Genomic DNA, 21,643 nt, shown 5'->3' with positions numbered 1-21,643 from the left:
CGGTAATGATTGTTCGTTATCTTTGAATCTACAGGGCCTAGCAAAAAGTGTTGTATGCACAGCTTATAGAATTTTATTACCTTTTAAAAGCTTCAAACCGTTTTGGAATTGCTTAATTCGTTCTTGAGATATATATGATTAAGTGGACCCAATTTATTACCTTTTAAAAGCTTCAAACCGTTTTGGAATTGCTTAATTCGTTCTTGAGATATATATGATTAAGTGGACCCAATTTTTTATTTTTTTGCAAAAACGGTAAATTGCAAATATCTCAAAAACGGTACCATAAAATTAAAAATAACCTTGATTTTCGGAATCAGGGGGTGATTTTACATACGAATTTCATAACGGCGTCTCTGGTAAATTTTGGCCGTCGACCAGTGTTATTGTACAACAACAATATTAGAGGGAATTCGTTTTTAAGTACATAAGTACTTAATAAGGCCGCCGCTTTGGTGTAGTGGTTAGCTGTGCGCGCTACTACTCCGAAGGGTCTATGTTGAAGCCCGTTTCAACCCAACATCAAAAAATAAAAAAGTTTTTTTCTAATAGTGGTCGCCGCTGGGCAGGCAATGGCAAACCTCCAAGTGTCTTTCTGTCTAAATTTGCTTTGACAACAAAACTTCCGCAACGGAATCGAATAAGGAACTCCGGGGTATGGCGCTCACTCACAGAATTTTTACCGTACACTTTTCCATATTTTTGCAGCGCTTTAACTTTATCCTTTTTTATAGCAAAAAAGCATCACATAGCGTATATATATCTTGAGGTATTTCACTCATTTTCGAATCATTACTATAACTTTTTGCACGAGCAACGAATTACATAACTGTCTGCACTGAAGATGTAGCCTGAAATGTCACTTTTCGAATGCAAGTCAGTTTGACGCAACTGAAATAATGTTGCCAGATGTATGGGCATCAAACACAAAGTGATAAAAAACCGTAGAGACTTTTTAAAAGGCCCGCCAATATGTGGAAAAAGGAAAATAATTATTTGTACCTACATAAGTATGTACATATATACATATATGCAAATCCAGGTAAACGTTTTACTTCCGCATTTATTTATGTATATATGTATGTACCTATGTAAGTCGAAACAGTTATGAGGTTCGTTCGCGTAGCTGTTAATTGTTCATGTTTAACCAAAACTTACAAGTTTTTGCGTTCGCGTACGCAAAAAACTTGCAAAGTAGGGGAAATTGAGAGAGCAAAGTGACATTTCATTTTGAGGGGAAGCTGCTGGTTTCTGCTGGAAAAATTTTTGCCAACAGCAATTTGCCAACAGGAAAACAGCTGATCAAAAACAGCTGGTTGGCATTTACGCAAATCACAAAATTGAATTTGATGGTTTGGAAGATAAAAATTACAAAATGCGACTAATTAAACTTGTAAGAAATAAGTAGTTATTTGTTTAATCAATAAACTGTGTCAGTGTAACACTTTGCGATGACTTTTCGTACGTTTTAAATTTTACACTTTTGTATGTAAACAAAAATTATATCAGCTGTTCGTCTAACTTGCAAGTTTCTGCAAATTTTCTGTTCGCGTACTATTTTGGATATTTCTCTCTTGTGAGCGAACAGATGACATTTCGCCGGAATTTGGCAGTTGGTTGGTTTCTGTTGGAGATTTTAAACGAACGCACCTATGTTATGCGGCTTATGAGTATTACGAGAGCATACAACTATAAACCTCTTCACTAGATCATCAACCCAAAATAACAGTTATCTAAACACTACAAACGAAAATCATGTCTAACAAAACTTTGATAACAAATCTAAACAGTTTCCGCAGTTAAAAGAGACAAACCAGTTTCAATGAGAGTCCGTTTGCTCTGCCGAAAGACCAGTTTTCATACAAATGTATATACTCATAAACATATTCCGCCGCTTTCTCCACTATTGGACACGAGTTGGGCATAAGAAAATTGACGTTTGATTGCGTCAAGAAAGCGGCGCTCCCAGCAAAGATGCAGACTTACATATGTGGGTACTTAAGTATATGTACAGTAAATATGCCTGAAAGAAGTAAACTCTAAGAAAATTGAGGCAGTTGAGCGTAAAAGCCGCTTTGGATAGCAAATTTCAAGTTCAGCATTCGTTTGTGGCATTCAGTACCAGAGTGTTCGCGAGACTGAAAACGTGTATTCCGCGGATATTTAGATGCATAGCCACTTTTATAAGTGAGTGCATACTATACTATGTATGTATATGTATGTATGTATATGAAGTTTAAGTGCAAATGCTAAGTGGACCAATTGAAATGCGATACTGTGTGTAAAATTGGCTCATGATCATGACGTTATGACACAGTTTACTTGCCCGGCGGCATTTGTGGGTTAAAATTGATCATCGGAAGTGAGTTTGAGTGGCCCATGCATGACGTTGGCTTCCAACAATGCTAAAGTAAAATATTAAAAAGTGATACAAAATATTGCTTAACGAAGAAAGTGATAAGCGATAAGTGTACGCATGAGTGATATAATGTTCATGCAAATGGAACAAAAAATTACTACCAAGCGAGGTAAAATAGCGTTGTCGTTAACGAAATGCTATTGGAATGGAATATGAAACATAAGTTATTTAAAGCAAAAAGTTTGAGAAAAAGATTGGATTATGTAGTTAACAAAACTTTCAAATGAAAATGAGACAGCGACATTAATAAATTTACAATTTAGGGCTCTAAAGTTTTAATTCCAGCTAACGTTTTTCCATGTAATTTTTTACCTGCTCTCATCTCTCTCTATCGAAAAGTATTGGGCGGGCCATATTCGCATTGGTTTTAATTATTAAAAGAAGGCTAAGGTAAACGAGTAGCCTATCGTCATTTTTGATATCGCTTAAAATGCTTAACTAGGAGGAAGAAATTATACTTTGGGTCAAAATCAAGCTCACCGACTCATATTTGACAGATGTAAAGTAAAAAATTAGAAAAATTTGATATAAAGACATGATTCTATGGAAAAGTGGGTTTAAAATTTCAGCTTGAACCCTTTTTTGAAGCTTTCTGCTTTATTGTAAGCTCTTTTCTGTCTTTCCAAAGACTAATTGAGTGACCTGCTAACGAGAAGATCTTAGCGTTATTTTGCTTAATAATAAAAATATATATTTTTCTTTTTAAAACAATAAAAAACATTGAATAAAAAGAAATTATTAAGAAGGAAAAAAAACATAAAATACGTAAGTTTCCAAAAATTAAATTAAATTAAAAAACAAATAAAGTCTTAAAATTAAAAGGAAATTTGTGAAAAACAACTGAAATTAAAGTCACTAAAAATATTTTCGGCTTTTAAATCAATCCAAATTTACATTAAAAAAATAAAAAATATATTAGAAATATGAAAAAACAATTTCGTTGCCCGAGTATGCGAGCCTCTGATCTCTCAAGTGGTACGCCAGTACTTTGCTTACTCGAGCAAAATGATGTACATACATCTTATTTAGGAACATGTTCATGAGCTTTCTGTCAAAAGAGCTTTTCACCATGAAACTTGGCATGGAAGCCTTTTTTGTAAGACTACTGTCTTTCAATTGTTTAACAAAAGGCTTTGCAACTATCTTAGCCAGAATTACCCTGCTGTCGTGTGCCATTTTCCGCTCAAAATTTTTTATGGGAACCCCTTTATTTTAATTGTACGAACCAAACAAAAAATCTACGACAATTTCAAAATTTTACCCATATTTTTAGGTATGGCTACCAAGGTTTGAAAAAATTAAAATTGTTAAACACAAAACAGTATGTGGAGTTGACAAATTTTAGTAATCGTCTTATCTTTATGTCCGCTAAATCACTCCGGTCTCCAAAGGTTCCAGCGCACCCAAGAACCTCAGTCTACTCTTTTCGGGTGCGGAACATTCGCAAAGTAAGCGTCTTAGTGATTCAGGGACCTCCACGTCTCTGCAGATCCTGCAGAAGTCATAGGACGCCACACCACAAGCCTTCTTATGGTGATATGACGTCACAAGCAGCACAAGTAGCTACCTCGATCATTTTAAGTATCCACCCTGAGCTGGCTTCCGTGAAGAAATTTTTTTTTATTTAGAGATGGCAGGTAGCGAGCGGCAAGCGTAACCTCTTCCAAGACAGCGAAAGCGGTAGGAAAGCGTTCTTCCGCGCAAGCTCGTTCGTCCTCTCATTGCCTGGTATACCCCTGTGTACCACCACCCATACCTGGTGCCACATTGTGCCCATCAATCGCTCCTGTCTTTAAGCATTCGGCAGCCTCCTGACCCAAAATGGTCCGGTAGTGCATTTTATATTTCCTAACCTTATCTCGGAGCACAAATTTAACCTGTTTCGATTATTTGTTTGACTAAAAGCATTTAACTCCACGCTCCGCAGGTGCTACTGGCCTCTTTGCTTATTCAATTGTTCATATAAGTAAGCAAAGGGTAGAAATATATTAGATCAACACAAGCTAAAATGGAGAAAAAAAACTAGCCGCCATTTGGTAAGAACCCAGCCATATAGCGTATCAATGAATGGGTGCAAATAAATGGTGTAAATATTTTCCAAACAGTTAATACATAAAACGGTGCAAATTAATGCATTCACTGGCGTATAAAAGGAATAGAAATAACAAAAAATAAACAAATAAATTAAAAAAAAAACTTAGAAATACACCAATACATAACAAAGAGAGCTTTCAGACATTCAAATGCGTTGGTAGCGGCAAATAAAAAAAACAATTTACCGCTGCGCTGAGTTCAGATGCCGTTTAACGTCTGCGCGTGATAGTAGTGAAGTGCGCACGCGCAATTCAAACAACAACAAACACTTTTTCGCATTTAACAGTTATAGAATGCGGCCAGCCGAGTTGAATGAGTTTAATCGCCACAGTTGCTTATGACACGACGTGTGGCAACTCGAAAACGGTGTTGGTCAAAAATAAAATTCGACAAATGCTACGCATAACGCGGCAACAAAATAAAGTGAAATTTTTTGCGGAAATAAAAATCCTGTTTACATGCGAAATTTGATTTTGTGCTCTGGAGTGCGGAGTGCAAACGAGTCACAAAAAAAAAACATCATTTCAAAAACTTTGCCTCAATGAAAATATTGAGTGAGAAATACATACATACATAGCAATATGAGATAAAGTTCATCTATATAGTTATTTTTATGGCAATAAAGCGCACCAAAGAGTGTGCTCCGCTTTTGCTTGTGTGTTTGTCCTGTGATATTTTGTGCTTTGTGTCGGATTTTTTGCGGATCATGAATTTTGTCGGCCGACATGATCACATCGCCGGCGGCTATCGACGCGTCAATGCAGCAACCTATGGATTTACGCTTTCTCATAATACGAGTGAAACAAAGCCTTTCGTTAAAGAGAGTCTGTCCTGGAAATGGCATAAGGTGCGTGTGATTTAATTGACTGGCAATGAGTTAATTTTTAATTAGTTATGTATGTATATGTAATGAAAAAATATGTAATAAAAAATAAATTAAATAACGTATATTAGGTAAATTTCAAATAAAACATCAGTTTATATTAATTTACACTCTTCAACAATTTCTAAGCCTTTGTCTTGAGGCGGAACGATTTAAGCTCACTGATGAAAGACTAGACCCATATAGTAAGACCTCGAAATCATAGTTTAGTTACACATGTATAGTAAAATTACACGAGGAATAGTTTTGATGAACATTTTAATACATTATCTCTCTCATCAAAGGGTCGTTTTTAACCTGTTTTTGGGCAGTTTGAATAAAATGATATTTGGAAGGTCACTAGAGGATGTATAAAATGTTTTAAAAATTATTCGCCGAAAAAAAGTTCACTAGGCGCATTATCAGACAAAATCTTTATACAAAGACGTAGGAGTCACCAGAGAAAAAATTACGAATATGCCCCTTGAAATATGCAGCAACTTTTTATGTAACATATATGTTTCTTCTGGCGGTGAAAGCACATACATACCTACATAGATATGCATATGCAAAGATCCTGATCATGAAGAAATAAAAAGGAGCAGTGACTGATGATCCAAGCCCCAAAACAGGAAACAATTTTCTTGAACATTTTCACCCCGTAGAAATCTCCCAAAATGCCATTCTATTCCGACTTTTCAAAAACGAGACAAAACGACTCTTTCGTGACAAAGCTATTGAGTTAAAATGTTCTACAAAATTATTTCCCGTCCTATTTCTAGGCCTTTCATTCTGAGTTGGAATCATTCCGCAAGCCAAAATGCTGTTGCACTGACTTATTGGAAACAACGAGAAATATAATAACGCTTCTCATTCGCGTCCAATATATTTTTCAAAACAATGAAATATGAACGAAGTTTAAAGTAAATAAAAAATAAAAAATTATCAAATAAGAAAAAAGTATAAAATAGGTTTATAAAAATTAAATGAAGAAAAAAATCTAAAAATGAAATAAAAAATAAAATCAGTTCCTAAAAAATTAAATGTGTTTAAAAAAAGAAGTTATTTTCAAAGTAATATATGTAATCTAAAAATTAAAAGAAAAATAAATTAAAAAAACGAAAAATGAAATCCTTTTCCAAAAATTAAATTAAATTTAAAAATTTCTATTTAAAAAAATATCATCTAATAATTAAAAGAAAATTAAATAAAAAAATTAGTTAATGAAGAAAAGGAAGAAAAAAATGTTTCTGCAAATTAAATGAAATAAAAACAAATATATATATGGGACGTTCCATGTCAATCGGAACAGAGCTATATCAAAAATTGGCGCATTATAAAACATCGTTCAAGGGCCGAAAATGCTTGCACACTTTTGTTTTTTTTTAATAAATAGCAGTGTGGCGATTTGTCAAAATCGAACGTACGTACATGGCGTATGAGTAACTTTCTCATCTCATCTGAGTAACTCATACGCCATGTACGTACGTTCGAATTTAACTATTCCGTTATGAATGGTAGATCCAATATGGATTCCCGATTAAGAATTGATTGATAAGATAAGATTGAAAATCTGACACCAGATTTGAGTTCAGCAACCCTGAAAAGCCCTAAATCTCAAGTTTCGAGCAAAAATATTGAACTAAAAAAAAAAATCGTCCTTCAGCCAGACACCAGATCTATATTCAGAGACTCTAAGATGGTTTAAAAAAACATCCCTTCATTTGATTTTTTAGGTTTTGTAATTTTTTTTTAATGATATTATTTGTCGGCTCGTGAATTTGATGAATTGCATCACTTCTACTGACGCCACCATATTGAATTTCCAAAATCGCCACACTGCTATTGAACGAGCAAAAGTGTACAAACATTTTCAGCCCTTGAACGTTTTTTGTACTGCGCCAATTTTTATATATATGACATGGAGCGTCCCATATACATATTAAAAAAGAAAAATAAATTATACAGATTAAAAGATAATTAAATTAAAAAAAGAAAAAAATAAAAATAAATTAATGAAATTTTAAAAGTCCTTTGCCCGATGACTTGAACTCTCGAATTTCATGCTAGTGCATGCTCACTTGCCGATTTCGACAAGTTTTTCTGTTAAAACAGCTATCCACTATGAAATTCGGCAAGGGGGCTTTTTTTTTTGGTAAGACCTTCGTGCGTCTGGATTCGTCAAATTATCGGTATGATTTAGGGACGTGAATCAAGCGTCTTAGCTGGTACAGCTGGAAGTTAAGAAATTGTAGTATTTACATACATCTAACTTATCATTTAATCATATTGAAGAAATGGAATGGAGATTACGGAGAGCTAAATTTGCACTTACTTACGTATGTAGATATCAGATACAAAAGCAAGTAATTGCAAATAACAAATGCAAATATTTTTTAGTTAAATCGTTAGGCCTTGTTTTCAAATGAACTAATTCAAATGAAGTTGCTACACAAAAGGTTTGCTGTTATGTACATACATACATATATAGTATACCATTAACTAAGTACATACATTGAAATAAACAAATCTGGAATACTTGCTTCAAATTAAAAACATTTGGCATGTTAATTGCTTTACTGCACAGCAACCCGAAATGATGTGAATAAAGAAGTTTATATAGAGGGAAAAATTGTTTTTAATAAAATTTTTTTTTGTGTATATAAATAGAAATATTCGGGGTTTAAGAAAGTATTAGTTTTCAGGTATCCTTTACAACGATAATAATTTTTTAAAAAATGGTTTGTATTTTTTTTTAAATGTTTTTTTTTACAAAAATGGATATTTTTTGCTTTTAAGTGTTTTTTTTTTAGTTTTTATATACGAAATATGCATACCATAAGAAAGTAGGTTTAATCGCCTTTACAATGACACCAAGTTTGTAAAAATCAGTTTTAAATTTTTTGTTAATGTTTTTTTTTGTTTTATAAAAAAAGGTATTTTTTCTTTTTAAGTGTTTTTCTCAAATTTTTATATACAAAGTATACAAACACGCACAACGATTACGTGGCATTAAAATACATTGAGCACATTTTGCGTACGGTATAAAATAAATAAATAACCAGGACGACTAACAAAAAAAGGACAGTCTCGTAGAATACAGAAAGAATGGGCACTTTAGGCATAACACTGTAGTTTGTAGGTTTCCTTCGATTTATTTATAGTTTAACTTAGCTTAAATTAGGCTTTATTATAACTTTTACTTTAAATTTAAGTTTTTTTATTTTATGTAATTTGATTTATTAAAATTTATTATTTTTTTCTCTCTATTTCTTCATTTGGTTAGGGTTCCCGCGTTAGCACAATCAACGATTGGCTACAAATCAAAATCGGCGGCGATGAGGAGGTGAAAAAGAAAAAGGGGCGTCAACAATTGAATCGCATTAAATCAACCAAATACACAATAATAACATTCCTGCCACAAAATTTGCTCGAACAATTTCGACGAATAGCAAATTTTTATTTTCTTATTATGACTGTCATATCGCTAGTGATTGGTAAGACACACTTAAGCGTACGATTAAGTATTTTGTTTGACTGTTACTCATAAATATTGTCGAGATTAAACATAAATTGCGATTAGTTTTAGAAATTTTGAAGGGTGCTAATGTGTGTGTGTATGTTTGGCTGTGTGCGCGTGTCTCTGTATGTTTATTTATGCGCAGATGCTAAAAGCTTTGATAACAAGTAATTAGCAAGTTGTCTCGCTGTTTGTGAATGAACAAAAAAAAGAAAATTAAAATGGAACAGAAATAACACGCGAGCGCATTTAAATTTTAGACTTTTTAGGGAGTTTGAAATATTTGACGTAAACAAGTATGTAAATAAATCAAAAATACAACTAGATTTCGACATTATACTTCCTTTGCTATCATAATTTGTGGTAATTTTGCCACTCTTTGCAATTTCCAAGCATTAAACAATGGGTCAAATTACTGCTTTTTCTGTGCAAAAAAAAATGTTTTCATCGCGTAAAAGGAGTTTTACCAGCAAAAATTTCTTATTTTCACTGTTCCAAAACGAGACCTAAGTAAGTGAAAATATCGATTTGATTGCCTTAGGAAAATTTCCCTGTAGTCAAATGTACTAGTTGTAAACTACTTCACAACTAGTATGAACCAACATGCCCAACTAGTCAGCCAATTATCTTTTTGGTCATGCAACCAACTGGTATTTTTTACATGGGGATGTCCTACGAGATGGCAATTGTCAGATTTCGGTCAGAAATATACCAGTATCATACTAGTTGAAAATAGACAGAAAAATACTAGTCCAATTATCGACCAAAACCACTACTTTGGGAGTCAAAAAATAAAATGAATTCATGAATATACTATAAAAAACTTTTGATTAAGTACACTTTAATATATCACACATTGTTATTTAGCAGCCTCAGATGTTCCAATAATTGGTGTAAATTTTTTTGACCATTAATTAAAAGCAAAACTAAATACATAAATATTTCCAACTTTCGAACATAAATTTAAATATATTTCTTATAAAAAGTAAAAGGTTTCAGGAACAGTAAATACTATATATTTATCTTTTTTAATAATATTGAATATGCGAAGGAAAAAATTTTAGTTAAAAATAAATTAATACATCAGTTAATACTTCAGTAATAAAATAAATTAAAATAAATTAAAATATTTTATATAGTATTAAAATAAATTAAATTCATTAACTTTGCACATTTCAGTTTATTCTTTTTAAAAATTTATAAGAGTAACAATTAATCGGTATTTAATCAACTAAACGGTTATCAAAAAAACATGCTTTAATTAATAGTCATTATGAATATTAATTATTATTTAACAGGCCTGGTATAATCAAATACGTACTCAATTTAATGGTTTACAATATACCCAAATAAAAGTTATAATATTTTGTGTACTTTATCGTATTAAACTGTCGAAGTCAAATAAAACAGGGCATGAATAAATAGTTTTGTACTTGGTACAAGTTTGGTCATTTTCGAACTAGTTCGGTTTCTGTCAGGGAATTCTAGTTGTAAACTAGTATTTTTCCTGACTAGTTTGGGATTTCACTGCAGGGTTTCTAACGAACTAAAATTTCATGTTACAGCAATTAGCAATTTTCCGTTGCGCGTAAACGTGTCGGCAGTGATAAACTGTGCACCACCCAGCACTCTCTTTTTCATGCAAATCCATACATTCTTACATATGTATATTGATTGCGGGACCTTGACCATCACCTTCATGCGCCACTTCGCACACAACGGTGAATGCTTGCAAACTGAACGCAACGCTTTTTCGCAGTTCAATGCAACTACTACTGGCAGCAGCTCAAATTAATGTGGCACAATTAAAGTATATTATTTTTAGATTGTTTATTTATTTTTTTTGCATTTTCTCTTCATTGATTCCTCGTTTTCTACTCTTTGATTGATAGACATTCATACATACATATGTACATGCATACGAGGGGAGGCTGACAAGTTTTGAGTACACCGACTTTCAAGTCATTTTCATAATTACGCTTTCAAAAATGGCAGAGAGTCGCTGGAAGACGATCCCAGGCCGGGGCGCCTGAACGGCAGTTGCCGTTCCCACTGTTTTTTGGCATTGTGAATCTATTCGGACAACATTCGATGAGCTGGCTTTCAGAGTGTTCGAGAGAAAAATTTTGCGAAAGATTACCGCAGACGATGGAACGTTGAGCTGTATGAGTTTTACAACGATATGTACATAGGCCATCGAATTAAAATACAGGGCACCGCTGGCTTGGCCATGTCGTTCCAATAGAAATCGACGCTGGTGGTAGCAGAGGAAGAGAAGGGAGGCCCACCGCGTTGAAAAGACCAAGTGGGTAAGGACTTGGCTTCACTTGGCATTTCGAATTGGCGGCAGTTGGCACAGAAGAGAATCGACTTGCGTGCTTTATTGAACTTGGCCAAAACCGCTTAGACGGTTACTGCACCGAATAAGGGAAAGAAGAGGGTATTATTTTCACTATTATGCCGCAGTGTTGATAAAACTACGTCAAGTCACAGTCTAGATCTGGCCCGCAGCGACTACTTTCTCTTCACCGATTTCAAGAAAACCTTTGAGGACGAAGATTTTCGATTGAAGAAGAAATAAAGGCGGCAGTAGACGAGCATTTCGAGGAGAAGTACGGCGAATTTTTTTCATTGGACTAAAAGCCTTTTATGATAAATGTAAGAAGTGCATTGAAGTAGAGCGAAATTTTATATAAAAATAAAATTTCGATTCATTTCTATCTATTTTAATACCTTAGGCTCAAAACTTTTCAGCCTCCCCTCGCATGTATGCAGTCAAATGTATGGTGACATAGGAGCGGGCACTTGGTTGATGGGTCGTGCATTTTTGGATCGCAGTACAATTAAACCCAAGCACTGACATACTAACTTCTCGTCATACGCAATGTTTAATTTGTTTATGTGAGTAGGTAGCTTGGTTTGGTTCTTTGTTTTCTCTTCTACCTTTTATAATTTTGTATTTTTTGCATCTATTTGTCTATTACATACATACACATGTAGTATTAGGAGTTCAGTTCACTGATTGAATTTATATGGTCACACTCTTATGCGCAATCAATTAAAATTTTATTACTGTGAATTATGGTTTGCATGTTTGTTTTTGTTCGCGCTGACGATATTCTACAGATTGTTGGTTATTGTGGTAGTAATTGATTAGATGCTATGAATTCTGAAAAAAAATAAAATAAATGCACGTCCGTGATGAGAAGTAGAGAAGCTGAGTATAAATAAATATCAGTTTGAGCATAATTTGTTGCATGATTTAATCACTTAGGGTCAGTTTTTCAATGCACAGCTGGGGTTTAAACTTAGTTTAAATGCTCGAGCTGACTGGTTTAAACTAAGATTAACCATTGAAATGTCAGCCAGCTGTTCTAAGTTTAAAATTCCACTGAAAAACTGGGGCCCCTAGGAAGGTTATCACAGCAGGGAGCTAGCTCGCATTGCAGTTGACTCTGTACTGGCCTCTAATTGACACTCCTAAAGAGTAACTAAAGATTAGCAGAGGCATCTATGCCGACACTTCAGATTAAGAAAATATTTCCAGAAGTTACATAGGTATATTGATCGTTTTTGGCAGAGACCCAGAATAATAATTATTTCATGGTGAAGTTTTAAAAAAGTCATCCAAATTTTCGTAAGAATTATAAAAGTCTTTTGATAATAATTATGTGTGAGAATTTTTTTTTTTTAACTCATCGATAACTATTGTTTAAGACTTATATAATAGAAGTCTTTTCATAATAATTATAAGCGAGATAAATATTTTTTAGTCTACAAAGGCTTTTATTTTGAGACTTGTATTATAGAAGTCTTTTGATAACAATTATGAGTGCGAAAAATTTTTGTATATAGTCCCGAACGGGTCCCAAACCAAGCCGCAACCTTTGCCCTTAGCATTCATTGATTTGATGGACGCGTGACCATTCCGGTAGAAATTAATAGTAGTCTTCGTTACGGCATATGTATTAAGCTACATAGCCACATCCTTTATAGCTAGAACTTCTCACTAGGGATGTCGCAAAAGGTGAAACATAGATGCATCGAAAATATACATCGATACACCGGAAATATCGGTATATGAAAATCGAATCAAACAGTTTGATGAAAATTTGCTCAATTTCTTCTAAAGTTTCAAATTATTGATTTACATCGTTTTTGTTGTAAACTGAGATATATTTTTATGAAAAAAATTAACGCAAAAATTTGCTATGAAAAACATTTTGAATATCGTAAAAAATCAATGCGAAATAATTCTGTGAGTGACTGTATGTAGGTTAGGTTGATGTGGCAGTCGGTTCGAATTACCAACTCACTTAGACCTATGTATGTATGTATGTATGTATACTCCATTCGAGAGGAATATGTATATCCAAAGATTCCATTTCTGAGATACGAGTACATATGAGAAAAGTTCAATTTAAAGTAATAAGCAACAACTATTACGAACAAGTTTCCTCGCTTTCTTATTATTTGTAAGATCTTTCACAATGCATGTAATTAGCAAAAAATTATAGAAAGGAAAATTACCTGTGAAATAGTATGTACATATACAAAAACACCATACCAAAATGTGTGTTTGTTGCTCATTCAGTTGTACTGATTGACATCTGCAATATGGAAGTAGCTATAAACTGTAAATTTACTCTACATTGCAATAATTGTATTGGCAGGTGTTTAAAAGTAGATTTATAAACAGTGTGGCAGATTCGCCTATACATATGTACATATGTACATATCGTCACCCTTGTGCCAGAAGCATGAATGTGCAAATATATCAGTTTTGAGCTATTGAGTTGACTTGATTAACCTTTGGATGTTCTATGTTATACCAAAACGCAGAATACCATGCGTACACGGAACCACATATTTTGCAATTTAAATTGCGTAAACGTAGAGTTTAGTCTAGAAAAAAAAAAACTTTCAAACTTGATTTCCCAAAATTTTAATTTTTACACATTCATGCAAGGTACATTGAACAGGTAGTATCAGTAGAGCAGCTGATTTGATTTATTTTCAAATTATTTGGTCTCGAAAATGTCAAATATTTTTAATTTTTTCTCACAAAAATTCTGAATTGTTAAAATCCATTTGCATGTGAAACCTTTTTCCATACAAAACAAGCGATTGAATAGCAGCTTTTGGAACGTTCGCCCAACTCGGCAGCACGACCGCTGATTACTGGGCCTTGCAAAGGATGGATCAATGCTTCGAGAAGCAAACAAATTTACTAGGAAAGAAAGTTGCATCAATTTTTATTTTTTCCAATTTCAATTTTTTATTTTTTATAATTTTTTGTATTTCACATGGCACGCTTTGATTTAGAAGAAAAAATTCAGAACAGTTTTTGACACTTTCGATACCAGAAGCAACAACAAAATACACGCAAATGTTGGTTTTGCTCTACTGATACTACCTGTTTAATGTGCCTTGCATTCATGTTCCTGGCATACGGGCAACGATATGTATGTATGAGACATAGGCGTAAATCATGTTTGCGGCTGTTAAACCCGCAAATGAATTTTCGGAACGGGCTTGCGAATTAATGTCTTCCGTCATACTGAATGACCAGAGGAAAGTGATAAAATTTATTTGAAAAGTTATCACCTAATTTTTTTTTGAAGATGAAATTCAAGATAAATACAAAAACTTATTTTGAAATAGCCGAAAAACAAAGATCCTTCGGAGATGTGAAGCAATGTAATAAGGAAAATAAATTATATTTAATTCAATAAAGTTTAATTTAGTTTAATTAAATATAATTTAATTTAATTTAGTTTAATTTAATTTAACTTAATTTATGTAATTTTAAATGCTTGAATTTATTTTCATTTTAATTCCAGACAGTCCCGTCTCACCGATGACATCATTGCTGCCGCTGGCCTTTGTAATTGCCGTCACAGCCGCTAAACAGGGCTATGAAGACTTCTTACGCTACAGAACCGACAACGTCGTGAATCGCTCACCAGGTGCTTATCCGCGCTGCTGTTGAAAACAAACAACAGTATAAAAATTCAGTGCGAAAATATTGTTTTATTATCTGGCACAATTAAATTTTATAATTCAAATCATAATTTGCAAAACTCATTGCGCATTTCAAACGTTTTTGTTTTTATTTTCTCTGCAGTGACAGTCATACGCAATGGTGTTGCGACAGACATCCAATCGCAGCACGTTTGTCCGGGCGATTTGGTGGTGGTGGAGCGCGATTGTGATGTGCCTTGCGACTTGGTGTTGCTACGTAGCACCGATCCACATGGCAAATGTTTCATAACCACAGCCAATTTGGATGGTGAGTCCAATTTGAAGACGCTATTGGTGCCGCGCGATCTGCCGCTAGTCGAGATCAACCAGTTGCACAAATTGGGCGTCATCGAGTGCGAGAGTCCAAAGACTGATCTATATAGTTTCAATGGTAAGATAGAGCTGGCCGGCAGTGAGGGACGCGTACTGCCACTGTCCGCTGATAATGTGCTATTACGTGGCTCGCGTGTTAAGAATACCGAATGTGTGATTGGGTGTGCCGTGTACACCGGCATGACCACCAAGCTGCAGCTGAATAGCAGACTAACGCGCAATAAAAGTGCCTCTAGTGAGGTGTATGTGAATCGTTTTTTGGTTGTGGTGCTCGTCTTGATGATTGGCATAGTGTCGATGATGTACTTCTTTAAGCGGTAAGTTGGCGCATAGAAGCGCGGGGTAGTGCGAATTATCGATAAATACATAGGTATATTGTTCTGTACTTGCACTTCATTATTTTATAACAGTTATGAGGAGATTTATGTAATTCCAAATTTGGCATATTTGGGCCCTGCTGCCGATGGTTACAGCATAAGGCAATTCCTACAGGATTACCTATCTTTTTTGATACTATTCAATTATTTGATACCCATATCGTTGTATGTGACTATTGAGTTACAGCGTGGTATTGGCGGATTTTTCATGGAATGGGATCTGCAGTTGTACGATGAGGCAGCCGATGAGCATTTCATAGTTAATACGTCGAATTTGAATGAGGAACTGGGTCAGATTGACATTTTGTTTTCGGATAAAACTGGCACATTAACGAAGAATGAAATGATTTTCCAACAGTGTTCGATAAATGGACGGAAATATGTTTTTAAGAAGACGCGTTTGCTAGAGGAAGAGACCGGCGCACTGATCGATATCAATAAATTCAATGTGAGTATAAACAAATTTTAAGGTAAACGCTTGCTCGGTGATTGCTTTAGGACTGTTTTCATTTCATTGAGAAGCTCGCACAGTTCGTAATTCTATATTCTTTGGTATACGTCGGTCACGCGAATAGGACTATAAAAAAGCCGTCTAATCTTTGTTCGCTATCGACCATGTTGCTGCGCCATAAACAAGGACTGACGTGTCGAGATATTTGTGGAGCGTGATTTCTCTTCTTTATGTTGTTGTTGTAACAGTTTACAAATTCCGCAAACAGTTATTTTGGGAATGATGCTGGAGTGACAGCCCTATCTATATATATTTCCTCCATATCTTAAATGCACTCAGGACTTGGTTGCCACATTTCCATCTTAATCTTTGCAGGTTTTAGTACCGTTTTTGAAACCATTTGATGCCTGCCATATGTTGTGATAAAACTATTAAGCCTCCTGCCTGCCAGCATCACGCCAGCTATTTTGTACAAATAATAAATATTAAGTGCTCATGTTTACTCAATTTTAAACACTTTGTGTGTAATTTTTCTCTATGCGACAAATTTGGAATGTAAAAGTAAACAGACAGTGTTTTATTTTGCACATATTAGGAAAGGAATTTGGTTACCTCTCTTAAATTTGCGTAAATTTAAACAAAAATTGTTTACAGTATAGGGTGTCCTTAGTTTAGGGCTCTAAAAGCGTTCTGTGTGCGGATATTCGCCCTATGTGGTGTGGGGGTCTTGGGAATATGCCTCGGTATTCCAGACCGTGATATATTCACAATTCAAAGGCATGGACTATGAAATAGGAATTTACATATCTGGTGTGACGTCTAATCTGTCACTCGAAAACGGAAGTCGGTAATAAGTTCATATTTTTGGCTTTCCAATAAAAAACGTTTTCCTCCATTTAAGAAGGGCTGACACCCTTAACATCTACATATACATATATCGAGCCCTAACCGGCAAAAAAATATGTAAGCGACATTTTTTCAAATTTTCTTTTTGATGCAGAAATATTCCTAGAGCACCTAGGTGCATTTCTGGGTCAAAAACAAAATTTTGAAAAAAAGCCGCCTACATCTTTATTTATTATAATGATCGCACAGTCTTACCAATGTAAACTTATTTTTTTCCAGAAAGATCAAAAGAACTTCTTTCAAGCACTGACTATCTGTCACACAGTTCAAGTAGCAGGTGACTCAGATACCAACCAAGCAAAAGAGGCTGAAACACCGGACAAAGAAGCTAATGGCCGAAGTGGGCTTGCCAAAATGTACTCAATTTCAGACATCACCGAAGAGAGTCATAATTCTAGTCAACAGAGTGGCGTCAATTTCGATAATATACAAGGGTTGGAAACATCTATAACAAATAATCCTAATGGTCAGACCCATAATAGCATCAACTCCAATGATACTATTAACGCCATAAATAGTAATGGCACAAATGGCTCGATTGCCGCAAACATTACCTCTGATATAAACCCGTTACTTGACGAAACCGATAAGGTGGAGAAGCGTAAGCGTCCGTTAATTGTTAAGCGTAGCCCGAATTTTACGCGTGCCACGTCGAGAATACATCCAGTTATGTCGTTACCAATACAAATGACCAATGGTACTGGCGTTGGATGTACCATTGAAATGGTGAATCGGTCAACAGCGCCCAACTTATTAGTGCCTGCTGGTTCACGACCCTCATCATTACCTTTCACACGATCCACATCAGCTATAGATTTGCCAGATGATGGTTCCGTTGTTCCGATAGCGACAGGTCACAAACGATCGCAGTCCTATGGCGCGCCGGGGGCATATATTACGCAGCCAGGTGAGTTTGCTCATTGCCCTTTAAAGTTAACATTTTGTTCTTGTTTAAGGCTAAGCATGTATGTGATGTATCTTTACATGCTTCTAGGGCAGCAAGGTGGTGTACTTTACCGTACAGCAAGCACTATGTCGCGTGAGTCCTACGCAGCGCCCAACTTCCAAAGGCAACCCACCATTCTGATACGCGCTGAGTCACAACGACGTAAGCACGAGATTGAGCAAGTTGTGCAGTAAGTTCACCGCATATATGAATCTTATCTGCTAGTCACTCTTTAAAAGCCTCTGCATCAAACTTTTTTCACAGCACACTCGACTACCAAGCGTCCAGCCCGGATGAAAAGGCGCTCGTTGAGGCTTGTGCCAATCTGGGTCTCGTCTATATGGGCGATGATGATGATGTCTTACGCATAAAGGTTGTGCCACCGCACATGGATTATTCGCGTCCCTTTAGCGTTGGAAAGGTCAACGAAATGCATTTCAGCCGCCTAAATGTGCTAGAATTTACCTCGGATCGCAAGCGTATGAGCGTGATTGTCAAGGACGAAAACGGAACGAAATGGATTTACACGAAAGGTGCTGAAAGTTATGTATTTCCGTTGTGTGCCAATGCTCAGTCAGACATTGTATCGCGTACTGACGCGCATATAAGCGATTTTGCACGTCAGGGTTTGCGTACTTTGGCGGTGGCGCGCCGACGCGTTGGTGATCATGAGTATCGACAGTTTGTCGCTGGTTTGGGTGAAGCAAACAGCTCGTTGGAGAATAGAAAAGAGTTGCTGGAGCAAACATATGCAAACATTGAGTGCAGTGAGTATATACACTTTTGCCAAAAACTGGTATGTGTAAGCGACTTTTTAAAGCAAACAATGAATATGCTTCCAGATCTCGAGCTGCTAGGCTCTACTGCCGTTGAAGATGCTTTGCAAGATGAAGTCGCCGATACATTGATCTCTCTACAAAAAGCTGGCATTAAAATTTGGGTGCTTACCGGCGACAAGGTGGAGACGGCACTCAATATCGCGCTCTCTTGCGGTCACATACCGCCCGATGCCATTAAGTACTTCATTATCGATTGCCAATCGAAAGAGGATATGTTGGTGCATTTGAATGCGCTCGACCGGGAAATTGTATTTGGCATTGGGGCGCCATGTGCACTGCTAATCGATGGCAAAAGTCTCAGCATAGCGCTGAGTGAGACGCCTGAAGTCTTCCGTGATATTGCAATCAAATGTACGGCTGTGCTCTGCTGTCGTCTGAGTCCATTGCAAAAAAGTGAAGTGGTCTCACTGATTAGAACTGCAAAGGAAGGCTATACCACAGCTGCGGTGGGCGATGGTGCAAACGATGTATCAATGATTCAGGAAGCGCACGTGGGCCTCGGTATAATGGGCAAAGAAGGGCGACAGGCGGCGCGTTGTGCAGATTTTTCATTCGCAAAATTTTGTATGCTGAAGCGCTTGATATTGGTGCATGGGCACTACCATACGACGCGTTTGTGCTATCTGGTGCTTTACTTCTTCTACAAGAATATATACTTTATGGGTATCATGTTCCTATTTCAATTCTATTCACTATTCTCTTCCGGTTCGGTATATGATTCCCTGTTCCTGACGCTATACAATGTGATTTATACCTCGTTGCCGATTTTATTTATATCACTTACGGAGAAGGCGTACAGCGAAGAGATGCTTATGACGTAAGTATCTCAGAGTATTTGATTCGATAATTTTTGAGCTAAATAATTTTTCTAACCCTACTTTTACGTTAGGCAACCCGAGCTCTACAAAAAGAATACAAACAATAAGGGTCTTCATTGGCAGTATTTCCTTGTCTGGTCATTTTTTGGCGTCTATCACACCCTGGTCACCTTTTTCTTCACCGAGTATGTGTTTTCTACAAACAATGTTCTTTTGAATGTTGGGCAACCGGCAGAGTTCTCTTGCTTTGGTACGCTGCTTATGGAAATCGTTGTGGTTGTGGTCAACTTGAAATTACTGCTGGATTCCAAGTACCTGAGCTATTGGTTCATAGTATCGATTGTGGGTTCCATACTATCGTTTGTGATAACCACTGTGATCTATAACGTAATCGATCTGTAAGTACATATGAGTTTCATTAAAGTCAAGGTGGTCTCTTCGTTATATCAAGAGATAGCACTATTTAAATCTTTCACAATGTTTATACCGTCGCAGCAGGAATATGTTTTACCATATAAGAGGTTTTTTTGTGACCGTGATCCTTCTACATGAATTCGTCGCTAGTCGGACATATTTTATAACGTTAAAAGTGAGCTGGAAGTGAGTGGTCAGCGTAGTCGCTGATACCAATTTGACTAGTCATACGCAACTGAAAGAGAGAGGCTAGGCATACCCTACTAACTTTGAGCGCTCTCACAGCGAGCTCGATGCCCTTACAGCGTAAGATTTAGGTTAAGCTCACAGCAAAGGATCATTCTCCTGAACTTCCGCCCTTGCTTCCTCCCAAATACCTCCCACTCATCCCAAGAAAGGACGCGAAAGATGAAAGAGGTCATTGGTGTCAGCATATTCACGCAAAACATCCGTGTTATCATGGATTAAGTTGCAGCTTCCAACAATACTAGAATAGTGAAACTCCTGCCTCCTGTACAGAGTTGAACCGGAGTGGTCGGGTTCGTCAACGGTGCAGTCCCTTTGAATGTTTTTGTGACCGGAGACAAAAATATGTACCTTTGCCTATGGTAGGAGTCAATTTAATACCACATGTATAAAGTACGTGGTACGTAAAGGATGTTTTCTGTTCGTATTTTCGTATTTCATTATTCTCTGGTATTTTCATTGAAAATTCGTTCTCAAAACAGAGCAGTTTGTTGGGCTAATCTCCTAGTACATGAACATCTGACGAGAGTTCTTCAAATACTAGGTGTAAAGAAAGACGTTTTAGTAAGGCCACTGCAGATTTGAAAGTAGCGAGTCAGTAACAATTAAGTGAATATATAATGTCGCCCGAAACTAAGACGTCTAAGACTGAAACATTAATGCTAAATATTAGCAACTAATTTTTCTTTTTTTTATTACAGAGACTATGATACCGATATCTATTGGGCATACAATAAGCTGCTTTGCTCTCTTCCTATATGGCTTTTTACCATACTCACAGTAATTGCTTGCCTACTGCCCGATTACGTAATACGAGTTACACCGAAAGCTTTTAATTTGCCGAAACGCAGCTTTTATCCGAATGCAGGTCGTCTAAAAATGGAAGGAAAAATAAATACGACACATTTATGAGTTTGGAAAAACCCTTCACAAGGGTGCTGAGTTATCGATTTAAAAAAGTTATGAATGGTATTTATGTATGTTTTCATACGCACATATTTACATATACATATATACTGTATAGTAAATACATGTGTACTTAGTACTTAGTTTCGTAGCTTTAAAAATATCCACGGTAGTTAAATGAGGATGAATCTTCAAACTTCTTCAGAACTTTATTTAGATTTTATTACAGTCGCAGCCGAAGCTTTTAAAGCTTTCTATAGATTTATGAGGATGAGCTTTCAAAATTCTGCAGAGAATTTTAAGCTTTCTATAGATTTTATGAGAATAAAATTTCAAACTTCTTCAGAGCTTTTTTAGCTTTATTTAGATTTTATCCATTCCGAACGAAGTTTTGTAAGTTTTCTATATATTTTGTACATACATGAAAACTATAGAATGCCTTAAGCGCGAGAAATGTTTTGGTAGTGACTGTTATATGTATCCCTTGT

At 35.8% G+C, this 21,643-nt stretch overlaps 1 protein-coding gene across 1 annotated transcript; it reads left to right on the top strand.

The window, feature by feature from the left end:
* Positions 1–5,210: 5,210 nt before the first annotated feature.
* On the top strand, positions 5,211–21,194 carry LOC108358125 (probable phospholipid-transporting ATPase IF). The gene is made up of 11 exons (XM_017609294.1): positions 5,211–5,360; positions 8,662–8,872; positions 14,739–14,864; positions 15,023–15,569; positions 15,663–16,077; positions 17,206–17,893; positions 17,981–18,122; positions 18,197–18,699; positions 18,775–19,588; positions 19,661–19,987; positions 20,951–21,194. Exons 1-11 carry the CDS (start codon positions 5,220–5,222, stop codon positions 21,159–21,161), a joined length of 4,125 nt encoding a protein of 1,374 aa, XP_017464783.1. The 5' UTR covers positions 5,211–5,219; the 3' UTR covers positions 21,162–21,194.
* The last annotated feature ends 449 nt before the right edge of the window (positions 21,195–21,643 follow it).

Source organism: Rhagoletis zephyria, unplaced genomic scaffold (genome assembly GCF_001687245.7).
Source record: "Rhagoletis zephyria isolate East Lansing unplaced genomic scaffold, Rhagoletis_zephyria_1.1 Rzeph_scaffold_00210, whole genome shotgun sequence".
NCBI lineage: Eukaryota > Metazoa > Arthropoda > Insecta > Diptera > Tephritidae > Rhagoletis > Rhagoletis zephyria.
The sequence above is the reverse complement of the archived record's forward strand: the minus strand, read 5'-3'. Positions and strand labels throughout refer to the sequence as shown.

Excerpts from the sequence above, each read along its gene's own strand:
- LOC108358125 (XM_017609294.1), top strand. The coding sequence starts at position 5,220 with ATGAATTTTGTCGGCCGACATGATCACATCGCCGGCGGCTATCGACGC. Across the intron at positions 16,078-17,205 it reads TCGATATCAATAAATTCAAT|AAAGATCAAAAGAACTTCTT; the intron begins GTGAGTATAAAC and ends ATTTTTTTCCAG. Across the intron at positions 17,894-17,980 it reads GGCATATATTACGCAGCCAG|GGCAGCAAGGTGGTGTACTT; the intron begins GTGAGTTTGCTC and ends ACATGCTTCTAG.